This window comes from Panulirus ornatus, chromosome 54, assembly GCF_036320965.1.
Source record: "Panulirus ornatus isolate Po-2019 chromosome 54, ASM3632096v1, whole genome shotgun sequence".
Lineage (NCBI taxonomy): Eukaryota > Metazoa > Arthropoda > Malacostraca > Decapoda > Palinuridae > Panulirus > Panulirus ornatus.
The window spans coordinates 2,107,520-2,122,314 of NC_092277.1; the positions used below are offsets into that span (position 1 = coordinate 2,107,520).

General features: G+C 38.7%; 1 protein-coding gene across 1 annotated transcript in view; it reads right to left on the minus strand.

Moving 5' to 3' along the window:
• Nucleotides 1-11,187, minus strand: part of LOC139765351 (UDP-glycosyltransferase UGT5-like) — a 239,578-nt gene extending 228,391 nt beyond the window's left edge. The window contains exon 1 of the mRNA XM_071692728.1: nucleotides 11,029-11,187. Coding sequence (XP_071548829.1) covers nucleotides 11,029-11,172 — 144 coding nt within the window. The 5' untranslated portion in view covers nucleotides 11,173-11,187. The remainder of the gene's footprint in view (nucleotides 1-11,028) is intronic.
• Nucleotides 11,188-14,795: the final 3,608 nt, after the last annotated feature.

Below are 14,795 nucleotides of genomic sequence, written 5' to 3' on the forward strand. Positions count from 1 at the left end.
GTATTTTAAGGTATTTTATGAAGTATGTGCAGTAAATTTTGATCTGCTTAAAGTTGCTTTGCAAAATCCTCATCAGACATATAAATTGTTACACAGTTTATCAAACCCCTGACGATTAACCTTTTGATTCCACATTAATGTGATTCATACAATGACTCTGGCATTAAGAACTCATCCTGTCAACCCTTACATGATATATAGCAAGAGTATTAATCCATTAATCTATCTATCCTGGTGTGGTCAAATTGTCGAGGTTAATCGTCACAGTATAATCAGGTACTGGATTCTGAATATCCCAGTTACTTGTCCTGGTATGGTCAAGCATTAAAGGTTGAATGTCACTATAGATTTGGGTAGTGATTTTTAAGTGTCTTAATATGGTCAAGTATAGGTAGTTAAATGTACTGAAATGGTCAATTGTTGTAGTTAAATATCTTAGTATGGTCAAGTAATGGAAGTTAACCGTCCTTATATGGTCAAGTATTGGAAGTTGATTGTCTTGGTAAGGTGATGTACTAGAGGTTAAATGTCATAGTACATTTAGGTCCTTGATGTCAAGTGTCCTAGTGTGGTCAAGAACTGATAGTTAAATGTCTTCGAATGGTCAATTATTGGATGTTAAATGACCTGAAATTGTCAAGTATTGGATGTTATTTCTCGTTGTATGGTCAACTATTGGAAATTAAACGTCCTGGTATAGTCAAGTATTATGGTCAAGTATTGGAACTGAAGTGTTCTGGTATAGTTAAGTATTGAAAGATAAATGTTCTGATATGTTCTAATATTGAAAGCTAAATATCCTGGTATGGTCAAGTATTGGACTGAATTGTTCTGGTATGCCCAAGTATTGAAAGTCAAATGTCCTTGCGTGGTCAAGTATTAAATGCTCAATATCCTTTTATGGTCAAGTATTAGAATCCAAATATCTTGATATGTTCAAGCACTGGAAGTTAAATGTACTGGAATGGCCAATTACTAAAGTTAAATGATATGATATGGGCAAGTATTGGGAGTTAAATGTCCTGGTATGGTCAAAAATTGGAAGTTAAACATAGTGATATGTTCAAGTAATGGAAGTGAAATGTTTTAGTTTGATATTGGAGGTCAAATGTCATGGTGTGGCTAAGTAATGGATATTAATTGTTCTTGTATGGTAAAGTGCTCATAGTGCGATATCTTAGTGTAGTGAAGTATAGATAGTTAAATATCTCGATACTGTCAAATATTGGAAGTTGAAGTCTTGGTATGGTTAAGTACTGAACGTTAGATGTCCTGCTATGTTCAAAAATTGGACAATAAATGTCCTTGTATGGTCAAATTTTGAAAGCTAGATGTCTTGGTATGGTCGAACATTGGAAATTAAATGTCTTCTTTTAGTCAACTATTGGAAGTTAAATGTCTTTGCAAGGTCAGGTATTGGAATCTAAATATCCTATTATAGTTAAGTATTGGGGGTTGAATGTCTTTGTATAGTCATGTATTGGTGTTTGAAAGTTCTGGAATGATAAAGGAATGGAAGTTACATTTTTTAGTATGTTCAAGTCCTGGAAGTTAGATGTACCAGTATAGCCAAGTATTGATATCTACATGTCCTAGAATGGTCAAAAATTAGAAGTTATATCATTTTTTAATCATCAAGTATTTGAACTTTATCATCCTGGTGTGGTCAGTCACTGGGAGTCAAAAGTCATTGTTGTGTCAAGTACTGGAAGTTAAATGTCCCTCTATGGTTAGGTACTAGAAGATGACTTTCCAGGTATGGTCAAGTAGTCGAAGTTAAATATCACAGTATATTTCGGTATTGGATGTTCAGCATCCTAGTCAACGGCCCTTTATTTCAAATATTGAAAGTTAAAGGTCATAATAGACTTAGGTACTGGATGTTAAGTGTCCTGGTATGGTCAATTATTGGTAGTTAAATGTACTAGAATGGTCAATTGTTGGAGTTATGTATTCTGGAATGGTTAAACATTGAAATTCAAATGTCCTGGCATGGTCAGGTATTAGGAGATAAACATCTAGATATATTCAAGTTTTGGAAAATAATTATCCTTGTGTGATTAATCTTTGGAAGTTAAACCTTCTAGTGTGGTAAAGTATTACAAGTTGAACATCCTTCTGCGATCAAGTATTTGCAGTAGATTATCTTGGCATGGTCAAGTACTGGAAGTTAAATGGAATAGTATATTTAGGTGCTGAAGGTTAAGTTTCTTAGTATGGTCAAGTATAGGTAGTTAAAAGTCTTGGAGTAGTAAATTTCTGGAAGTTTAATAACTTTATAAATGGTCATGTATTGGGTGTTAATGTCATTGTCTGATCAAGTATTGGAAGTTAAACGTCTAAGGATGGTCACGAATTGGAACTAATTGCTCTTGTATGTCCAAGTATTGAAGACTAGATGTCCTGGTATGGTCAAGTTTTGAAAGCTAAATATCCTGTTATGATCAAGAAATGAACCTAAATATCTTGTGGTCAAGTATTGTAACTTAAATGTGCTGGAATGGTCAATTGTTGGAATTAGATAATTAGAAATGGTCAAGTTTTGGGAGTTAAATGTCCTGGTATGGTCAAGTATTGGAAGCTAAATTCCCTTATATGATCAAGTATTGGAAGTTAAACATCTCGATATGTTCAGTCATTAGAAGTGAAATTTTTGCTCTGGTAAGATATTGGAGCTTACATGTTGTAGTGTGGCCAAGTATTCAAAATCAATTGTTCTGGTATGTTCAAGGGCTTGAAGTTCGATTTCTTGGTGTAGTCAAGTATAGGTAGTTAAACTTCTTGATTTTGTCAATTTTTGGAAGTGAAATATCTTGTTATGGTCAAGTACTAAACGTTAAAATGTTGGTATGGTAAAGTGCTGGAGATTAAATGTCTTGGTGTGGTCAAGAAAAAGCAAAATGTCCTGGTTTGGTCATGCACTGGAAATTAAATGTCTTTTATGGCGAAATATTGGAAGTTGAATGTCTTGGCAGGGTCAAGTACTGAAATTTGTATATCCTTTTATAAGTAAGTATTAGAAGTTAAATGCTTTGTATAGTCAAGTACTGGTACTTAAATGTCCTGGAATAGTCAAGGATTGGAAGCTACGTTTCTTAGGATGGTGAAGCATTGGAAGTTAGATATACTAGTACAGTCAAGTATTGAAAGTTAAATGTTCTAGCAGAGTAAAGTATTAGAAGTTAGATGTTTTTATATAGTCAAGTATTTGAAATTAATTATGACGTGTGGTCAAGCACTGGAAGTTAAAAGTCCTAGTATTGTCAAGGGTTGGAAGTCAAATGTCCCTCTATGGTCATGTACTACAAGTTATTTTTCCGGGTATGGTCAAGAAATGGAAGTAAAATGTCTTGATAATGTCAAGTATCGGAAGTTAAATGTCACTGCAAACTCAAGAATTTAAATTTGAATGTCCTATCATAGCCAAGTATTAGACATTAAATGTCTTTCTGTAGTCAAGTATTGATACTTAATTGTCCTGGAATAGTTAAGGATAGGAAGTTACATTTATCCGTATGTGCAAGTATTGGAAGTTAGGTGTATTAGTAGAGTCAAGTATTGAAAGTTAAATGTCCTAATATGGTCAATTATTAGAATTTAGATATTTTGTTTAGTCAAGTATTTGAACTCAGTCATCCTGGTGTTGACAAGCATTGGAATTCCATAGTCATAGTATTGTCAAGTATCGGAACTAGATGTTCCTCCATGATGTTCCTCCATGATGTTCCTCCATGATGTTCCTCCATGATGTTCCTCCATGATGTTCCTCCATGATCAAGATGTTCCTCCATGATCAAGATGTTCCTCCATGATCAAGATGTTCCTCCATGATCAAGATGTTCCTCCATGGTCAAGATGTTCCTCCATGATCAAGATGTTCCTCCATGATCAAGATGTTCCTCCATGATCAAGATGTTCCTCCATGATCAAGATGTTCCTCCATGGTCAAGATGTTCCTCCATGATCAAGATGTTCCTCCATGATCAAGATGTTCCTCCATGATCAAGATGTTCCTCCATGATCAAGATGTTCCTCCATGGTCAAGATGTTCCTCCATGATCAAGATGTTCCTCCATGGTCAAGATGTTCCTCCATGGTCAAGATGTTCCTCCATGATCAAGATGTTCCTCCATGATCAAGATGTTCCTCCATGGTCAAGATGTTCCTCCATGATCAAGATGTTCCTCCATGGTCAAGATGTTCCTCCATGATCAAGATGTTCCTCCATGATCAAGATGTTCCTCCATGATCAAGATGTTCCTCCATGATCAAGATGTTCCTCCATGATCAAGATGTTCCTCCATGATCAAGATGTTCCTCCATGGTCAAGATGTTCCTCCATGATCAAGATGTTCCTCCATGGTCAAGATGTTCCTCCATGATCAAGATGTTCCTCCATGGTCAAGATGTTCCTCCATGGTCAAGATGTTCCTCCATGGTCAAGATGTTCCTCCATGATCAAGATGTTCCTCCATGATCAAGATGTTCCTCCATGATCAAGATGTTCCTCCATGGTCAAGATGTTCCTCCATGATCAAGATGTTCCTCCATGATCAAGATGTTCCTCCATGATCAAGATGTTCCTCCATGGTCAAGATGTTCCTCCATGGTCAAGATGTTCCTCCATGGTCAAGATGTTCCTCCATGATCAAGATGTTCCTCCATGATCAAGATGTTCCTCCATGGTCAAGATGTTCCTCCATGATCAAGATGTTCCTCCATGATCAAGATGTTCCTCCATGGTCAAGATGTTCCTCCATGGTCAAGATGTTCCTCCATGGTCAAGATGTTCCTCCATGTCAAGATGTTCCTCCATGATCAAGATGTTCCTCCATGATCAAGATGTTCCTCCATGATCAAGATGTTCCTCCATGGTCAAGATGTTCCTCCATGGTCAAGATGTTCCTCCATGATCAAGATGTTCCTCCATGGTCAAGATGTTCCTCCATGATCAAGATGTTCCTCCATGGTCAAGATGTTCCTCCATGGTCAAGATGTTCCTCCATGATCAAGATGTTCCTCCATGATCAAGATGTTCCTCCATGGTCAAGATGTTCCTCCATGATCAAGATGTTCCTCCATGATCAAGATGTTCCTCCATGGTCAAGATGTTCCTCCATGATCAAGATGTTCCTCCATGGTCAAGATGTTCCTCCATGGTCAAGATGTTCCCCCATGGTCAAGATGTTCCTCCATGGTCAAGATGTTCCTCCATGATCAAGATGTTCCTCCATGATCAAGATGTTCCTCCATGGTCAAGATGTTCCTCCATGGTCAAGATGTTCCTCCATGGTCAAGATGTTCCTCCATGATCAAGATGTTCCTCCATGATCAAGATGTTCCTCCATGATCAAGATGTTCCTCCATGATGTTCCTCCATGATCAAGATGTTCCTCCATGGTCAAGATGTTCCTCCATGATCAAGATGTTCCTCCATGATCAAGATGTTCCTCCATGATCAAGATGTTCCTCCATGATCAAGATGTTCCTCCATGATCAAGATGTTCCTCCATGATCAAGATGTTCCTCCATGTCAAGATGTTCCTCCATGGTCAAGATGTTCCTCCATGGTCAAGATGTTCCTCCATGGTCAAGATGTTCCTCCATGATCAAGATGTTCCTCCATGATCAAGAACTAGATGTTCCTCCATGATCAAGATGTTCCTCCATGATCAAGATGTTCCTCCATGGTCAAGATGTTCCTCCATGGTCAAGATGTTCCTCCATGATCAAGATGTTCCTCCATGGTCAAGATGTTCCTCCATGGTCAAGATGTTCCTCCATGGTCAAGATGTTCCTCCATGGTCAAGATGTTCCTCCATGATCAAGATGTTCCTCCATGGTCAAGATGTTCCTCCATGATCAAGATGTTCCTCCATGGTCAAGATGTTGCTCCATGATCAAGATGTTCCTCCATGGTCAAGATGTTCCTCCATGATCAAGATGTTCCTCCATGGTCAAGATGTTCCTCCATGATCAAGATGTTCCTCCATGGTCAAGATGTTCCTCCATGATCAAGATGTTCCTCCATGATCAAGATGTTCCTCCATGATCAAGATGTTCCTCCATGATCAAGATGTTCCTCCATGATCAAGAACTAGATGTTCCTCCATGGTCAAGATGTTCCTCCATGATCAAGATGTTCCTCCATGGTCAAGATGTTCCTCCATGATCAAGATGTTCCTCCATGGTCAAGATGTTCCTCCATGATCAAGATGTTCCTCCATGGTCAAGATGTTCCTCCATGATCAAGATGTTCCTCCATGGTCAAGATGTTCCTCCATGATCAAGATGTTCCTCCATGGTCAAGATGTTCCTCCATGATCAAGATGTTCCTCCATGATCAAGATGTTCCTCCATGATCAAGATGTTCCTCCATGATCAAGATGTTCCTCCATGGTCAAGATGTTCCTCCATGGTCAAGATGTTCCTCCATGATCAAGATGTTCCTCCATGGTCAAGATGTTCCTCCATGATCAAGATGTTCCTCCATGATCAAGATGTTCCTCCATGGTCAAGATGTTCCTCCATGATCAAGATGTTCCTCCATGATCAAGATGTTCCTCCATGATCAAGATGTTCCTCCATGATCAAGATGTTCCTCCATGATCAAGATGTTCCTCCATGATCAAGAACTAGATGTTCCTCCATGGTCAAGATGTTCCTCCATGATCAAGAACTAGATGTTCCTCCATGGTCAAGATGTTCCTCCATGATCAAGATGTTCCTCCATGGTCAAGATGTTCCTCCATGATCAAGATGTTCCTCCATGGTCAAGATGTTCCTCCATGGTCAAGATGTTCCTCCATGGTCAAGATGTTCCTCCATGATCAAGATGTTCCTCCATGGTCAAGAACTAGAAGTTGATTTACTGTGTAGGTCAAGTGGTCAAAGTTGAATAGCACAGTATATTTTGGTATTGGATGTTGCATATCCTAGTTAATTGATTGTCCTGGTATGGTCAAGCACTGAGAGTTAAATATCATAAAGAATTTAGGTATTGGATGTTAAGTGTACTAGTATGATCAAGTATGATTAATTATTCTGGAATGGTTAAGTATCAGAAGTTAAATGTCTTGGTATGGTCAAGTATTTAAAATTCATTGTCTTGTTGTGGTGAAGTATTAGAAGTTAAACCTAATATGGTCGAGTACTGGAAGTTAAACGTCCTTCTATGGTCAAGTTATGGAAGTTGATTGTCTTGGTGAGGTCAAGTACGGGAAATCAAATGTCATGGTACATTTAGGTACTTGATGTCAAGTGTAACAGTGTGGTCAAGTATTGGTAGTTAAAAAAATGTTTTGGAATGGACAATTACAGGTAGTTAGATAACCTGAATTGGTCAAGTATTGGGTGCTAAACAATGTTGTATGATTAAGTATTGGAAGTTAAACGTCGTCATATGGTCAAGTATTGGAAGTATAATGTTCTGGTATGATCAAATATTGAAAACTAAATGCTCTGATATGGTCTAGTATTGGAAGTTGAATATCCTTGTATAGTCAGTTATTGGAATGAATTGTTTTGATATGTCCAAGTATTGAAAGTTAGATGTCCTGGTATGGTCAAGTATTGAAATTTGAACCAATGCATAATGCAATAATTATATATCAGAAAAACCTAATTCCATATACAGATTCTTATGGACACTTCATGTGTTTATGAACACAATAAAAACTGACTGCTGTTGGTTCTAAGTGTGCTCGTTTATGAATGGGGCAGGTTTGGTCAGATAATATCTTATGTCTTACAGTGTTACCTACTGATGAGTTACTGAGATGCCCTTTACTATGATGATCTCATTCCTTGTGTTTTTATCAAGTATTATGTGTTCTTGTAATAATAGACTGGAAAAAGTGGTAACAGCTAAAGGAACACTATACAGGCTGGGGTGTCTGACTCTGTGTGGATGCATGTTTGGGAAGAGGAACCCGGATATTTTTGCTCTTAGTGAAACTGAGTCAAAGGTAAGGGGAATGAATGGCTTGTGAGAGTAAAGGAAGGGGTAACCTGCTGAGGGTGAGGTGAGAATGTGTTAGAGAATGTAAAAAAGTAAGTCCGAAACTGATGTGGATGAAAATGACAGTGGATCGCTGGAAGTTGGTGATCGTTAGTGTTATGCAACTGGTAGTGAGTAGAATGAGGGAAGGCGAATGTTTTTGGAAGACTTAAGTGTGTGCATCTGGAATTTTGTTGCAAGGGATTGAATATATATTAATGTTGGGATCCTTCAATGCAAGACAGGATGATGTGGCAGTCGAGGGAATAACTAGGAATTTGGCCTACCCAGTGTAAATAGAAATGGTGACTACAGCTTTACAAGCTGTATATTGAAAAAGAATTCATAGAGAAGTTAACTTGTTAGTGAGGTACATGGGCGATATCTGCAAGTAAGCAATGCAGATGATTAGATGTACAAGAGAAAGCAGCTAGAGGTCGAAAGGGTTCATAGGCTAAAAGAAAGAGGGCAAATGAGACTGTGTTTTAGAGGGTATCGGCAAACTATTGGGAAAATATGAATGCTTGGAAGGAGCTGAGTAAGGTGAGAAAAGGAAAGAATAAATGGAGTCATAGAGTTACTATTTTGAAGAACAATTGAATGTGCTCGAAGGCAGTCTGGCAGATGAGCGGTGTTTGGGACATATAGGTATGAAGAACAAGAAAGTCTTGGTGAATGTTTGATTGAAAAGAGATGAGGTGCAGAAAGTCATGCGTAAGTTGAACTTATCAAGGGGATGAGAGTGTTGTTGATTGTTTAGGTATGATTTTAATCGTATCTATGGCTCAGCAGGAGGTGCCTGTGGAATTGCGATATGCCTATATAGTGCACTGTACAATGATATGGGAAGGAAAAGTGGGTTCTTGAACTACAGAGATGTAAAAATCCGTTGAGTGTACTTGGTAAGTCGTACTGGAGAGTGGTGACTGAAAGGATGAAGGCATGCACAGAGCATCAGATGAGATGGGGTGGGGTGGAGCCGCAATACTGTTTCAGGAGTGATAGAGGATGTGTGCATTAGTTAGTTGCTTTGTAGAACTTGCATAGGAGGTACTTAAAGAAAGAAGTTTGTTTTTGGCTTTTATGGATCTGGAAAAAGCTTTTCAGTGGGTTCATGGAGCTACTTTGTGGAAGGTGCTACAAATGTATGGTTTAGGAGGAATACTACTAGAAGCAGTGAGGATGTTTCAATTGAGAGTAAAGCTTTTGTGTGAGTAGGAAGGGAGAAGAGAGAACTCCTCTAGAAGAAGGGGTTCTGTGTCAAGGGTCTGCGATGTCAAAATGCTATTTGATCTATTTGTTTCTGGGTGGTGAGGATAGTGAAAGCAAGAATCATAGAGAGATAGGCAGGTCTGCATTCTGATGAGGTGGAAAAGGGGGCGTGGGAGATGAGTCAGTTGCTGTTCACAGTTAATACGGATCTGGTGGTAGAGAGACTGAAGTGAGATCCTGCAATTGACTTGACAGTGGAAGAAACTTTGAAAGAGGAAATGAACCATAGTGTAGGGGAGAGGCAAAGGTGCCGAGTGCACTGAAGAGTATGTGGAAAGGAGTGTGTAATTACAAAGATGGATATTTTCGATGATACAGTGATTCCAACAATACTGTATGGGTGCGAGTCAGTACGAAAGAAGGTAGATGTACTGGAAAAGGAATGCTGTAGGACAAAATCTTTTATGGGGAGGGTTGATCAAGTAACGAATGATCAGGTAAAAGAGAAGTGTGGTAATAAACTGGGTATGTTTAAAAAACTGAAAAGGATGTATTGAAAAGATTTGCACGCATGGAAAGGATTGGTGGGGAAAGAATGGCTAAGAAGATATACGTGTCAGAAGTGGAGGGAATATGGAAGAGGTGAGGGGGATCGAGGACGAGATGGAAGGCTGAGTGAAAAATGCTTTTCATTATCGTGACCAGGACATGCAATAGAGTCTGAGGTATGCATTGATTAGAACGAATTGGAGCGATATGATATAAAGAGAAAGACGTGCTGTAGTAGGTGGTCAGAATTCATGGATAGGTATGTGGGACTTGTCTGTGGATAGGGACATGATGTGAGCGAATAAGGAAGTTCTTCGGGCATTCCTTTAGCTACCTCGCTAATGAAGGAAACGTTGAAAAGGAATGAAAAAGAAAAAAAAATCTTTCTCAGGTGGGATGAACTGATTATTTAAACATTCGAGGAATGAACCACCGTGTTTGGCGTTTTCTTCGTCTCCAAGAAGCAGATTCCCTCCTTTTCTTGTTGTCTCTCTGTTGATCGACATTCGTAGCAGGTGATGGATAAACAAGTATACTTCACTTCCATATTCCAGCAATTTTTCCTAAAAACGGAATATTTCAAATTTCCTTCCCTTTGATACATTATCTTTTTTCTATAAAAGGTTATTCATTATCATCAAAGGTAAGGAACTGAATTAATGATTCTTTTAAACAGTTTGATATTGCAAATTCTGTAGCTTTTCTGAAGCCCAAGATTTCAAGATCGATCCCGTTTTAATTACCTTGAGTTTAACCAGCACTGTTAGAGACCCTAACCAGTACTGTTAGAGACCCTAACCAGCACTGTTAAAGACCCTAACCAGTACTGTTAGAGACCCTAACCAGCACTGTTAGAGACCCTAACCAGTACTGTTAGAGACCCTAACCAGCACTGTTAGAGACCCTAACCAGCACTGTTAGAGACCCTAACCAGCACTGTTAGAGACCCTAACCAGCACTGTTAGAGACCCTAACCAGCACTGTTAGAGACCCTAACCAGTACTGTTAGAGACCCTAACCAGCACTGTTAGAGACCCTAACCAGCACTGCCAGAAACTCTAATCAAATGAAGAATCTAAGTTCAGATTGACTCTTTAGTCACTGTGGAAAGAGGTTAAAACTTCAAAACAAACCATAAGAAATGTACTTAACTCAAGGAAAAACATAGTAAGGAGGCTTAGAGCGGATAGATGCCTTTAACATCTACATTCAGCAGATATGTTTGACCACTATGATGCATATTGAGGGTTACATAGAACCACACCCACCTCGTTAAAAATGTGATTAGTGATGACAACATCGAAGTCCCGCCTCCTTCTGTAGATGTTTATGACGTCGGGCATCGTGTAGAACTTGGCCACCTTCGGGGGAAGCGTTTCCTCGAACAAGTGGATTCCACCTGGGATGGTCATAACATACGTGTGAGAGCCGCTATAATCACCAATGGTGTACTCACATTGTTTTTTGAAAAACTATCAAACTCAACAATCGATTGGTTCAAAGTACGGGAAGAACAAGATAGATAGATAGATAGATAGAGAGAGAGAGAGAGAGAGAGAGAGAGAGAGAGAGAGAGAGAGAGAGAGAGAGAGAGAGAGAGAGAGTATCTATTTATCTGCACCACGAGTCTGCCTAAGGCTGGACTAGTGCGTAGCGCTCGCTGCCTATTTTGTTTGTCTCATTATATCTTTTCCTGCTCATTTCTATTCTAATCTTCAAGTGTTTGTTAATCTGGTACTATATCTAACCATCTGTCTAATTTTCTTTCGCATGCGTTTAAGCTCACTGCAGATGTGTTGCAGAATTAGTATATTCTCAGAAATACTTACACATTCAGTATACTTACAGGAATACTTCCGCATTATATTTACAGGAATGATTACACATTCATTTCATTCACATGAATACTTGCAGATTTGGTATATTCACAGGAAAACTTACTCATTTAGTATGATCGGAAGAATACTTATACATTTAGTATATTCACATGAATGCTTGCATATTTGGTATGGTCTGGGTACTACTCGCACATTCAGTGTATTCACAGGAAAACTTACAGATTTGGTATATTTACAGAATATTTGCAGATTTAGTATATTCAGAGAAATATTTGAAGATTTAGTATGTTCAGAGAAATACTTAAACATTAAGTATATTCACAGAAATACTTATACTTGCAGTATATTCACAAGAATACCTGCAGATGAAGTATATTCATAGGAATACTAACAGATCTAGTTTAATCACAGGAATACTTACACAATTAGTATATTCACAAGAATAGATAACGTTTAAAATATTCAAAGGAATATCTGCAGATTTGGAATATTAACAGGAACACTTACACATTATAGTCACAGAAATACTTGTAGATTTAATGATTCTGTCATACATGCAAAGAGCTTATAAATCAATCTTAGCTCATTAACTTATCATTATATACTTGGTGACCATAAAACACAATATTCATCTGTACTTTTTATATAAAATAACGATCTGTCTTTTGTGCTGAATGTTCTCATTATCATCCCATTAGGTACTGGACTAGGCCCTACTCTCTTTGCCTTACGCTTATATCTAAATGTATTTTATAATGTTAGTCGAGATAGCATGAACACTGAGCCCTAATTGATACAGGCCATTCCAGTGTCCATGATATATATATATATATATATATATATATATATATATATATATATATATATATATATATATATATATATATATATATATATATATATATATATATATATATATATATATATATATATATATATATATCAGTATCATTATTATTATTATTATTATTATTATTTTGCTTTGTCGCTGTCTCCCGCGTTTGCGAGGTAGCGCAAGGAAACAGACGAAAGAAATGGCCCAACCCACCCACATACACATGTATGTACATACACGTCCACACACGCAAATATACATACCCATACATCTCAATGTACACATATATATACACACACAGACACATACATCTATACACATGCACACAATTCACACTGTCTGCCTTTACTCATTCCCATCGCCACCTCGCCACACATGGAATAATATCCCCCTCCCCCCTCATGTGTGCGAGGTAGCGCTAGGAAAAGACAACAAAGGCCCCATTCGTTCACACTCAGTCTCTAGTTGTCATGCAATAATGCCCGAAACCACAGCTCCCTTATCACATCCAGGCCCCACAGAACTTTCCATGGTTTACCCCAGACGCTTCACATGCCCTGGTTCAATCCAATGACAGCACGTCGAACCCGGTACACCACATCGTTCCAATTCATTCTATTCCTTGCACGCCTTTCACCCTCTGGCATATTCAGGACCCGATCGCTCAATATCTTTTTCACTCCATCTTTCCACCTCCAATTTGGTCTCCCAATTCTCGTTCCCTCCACCTCTGACACATATATCCTCTTGGTCAATCTTTCCTCAATCATTCTTTCCATGTGACCAAACCATTTCAAAACACCCTCTTCTGCTCTCTCAACCACACTCTTTTTATTACCACATATCTCTCTTACCCATTCTTTACTTACTCGATCAAACCACCTCACACCACATATTGTCCTCAAACATCTCATTTCCAGCACATTCACTCTCTTCTGCACAACTCTATCTATAGCCCAGGCCTTGCAACCATATAACATTGTTGGAACCACTATTCCCTCAAACATACCCATTTTTGCTTTCCGAGATAATGTTCTCGACTTCCACACATTCTTCAAGGCTCCCAGAACTTTCGCCCCCTCCCCCACCCTATGATTCACTTCTGCTTCCATGGTTCCATCCGCTGCCAAATCCACTCCCAGATATCAAAAACACTTCACTTCCTCCAGTTTTTCTTCATTTAAACTTACCTCCCAATAGACGTGTCCCTCAACCCTACTGCACCTAATAACCTTGCACTTATTCAAATTTACTCTTAGCTTTCTTCTTTCACGCACTTTACCAAACTCAATCACCAGCTTCTGCAGTTTCTCACACGAATCAGCTACCAGCGCTGTATCATCAGCGAACAACAACTGACTCACTTCCCAAGCTTTCTCATCCACAACAGCTGCATACTTGTCCATCTTTCCAAAACTCTTGCATTCATCTCCCTAAGAAACCCATCCTTAAAAAAATTAAACAACCATGGAGACATCACGCACCCCTGCCGCAAACCGACATTCACTGAGAACCAATCACTTTTCTCACTTCCTACACGTACACATGCCTTACATCCTCGATAAAAACTTTTCACTGCTTTTAACAACTTGCCTCCCACACCATATATTCTTAATACCTTACACAGAGCATCTCTATCAACTCTATCATATGCTTTCTACAAATCCATGAATGCTACAGACAAATCCATTTCCTTTCTAAGTATTTCTCACATACATTTTTCAAAGGAAACACCTGATACACACATCCTCTACCACTTCTGAAACCACACTGCTCTTCCCCAATCTGATGCTCTGTACATGCCTTCACCCTCTCAATCAATACCCTCACATATAATTTCCCAGGAATACTCAACAAACGTATACCTCTGTAATTTGAGCACTCACTCTTATCCCCTTTGCCTTTGTACAATGGCACTATGCAAGCATTCCGCCAATCCTCAGGCACCTTACCATGAGTCATACACATATTAAATAACCTTACCAACCAGTCAATAATACAGTCACCCCCTTTTTAAATAAATTCCACTGCAATACCATCCAAACCTGCTGCCTTGCCGGCTTTCATCTTCCGCAAAGCTTTCATTACCTCTTCTCTGTTTGCCAAATCATTTTCCCTAATCCTCTCACTTTGCACACCACCTCGACCAAAACACTATATATCTGCCACTCTATCATCAAACACATTCAACAAACCTTTAAAATACTCATTCCCTCTCCTTCTCACTTCACCACTACTTGTTATCACCTCCCCATTAGCCCCCTTCACTGACGTTCACATTTGTTTCCTTGTCTTATGCACTTTATTTACCTGATTCCAAAACATCTTTTTATTCTCCCTAAAATTTAATGATACTCTCTCA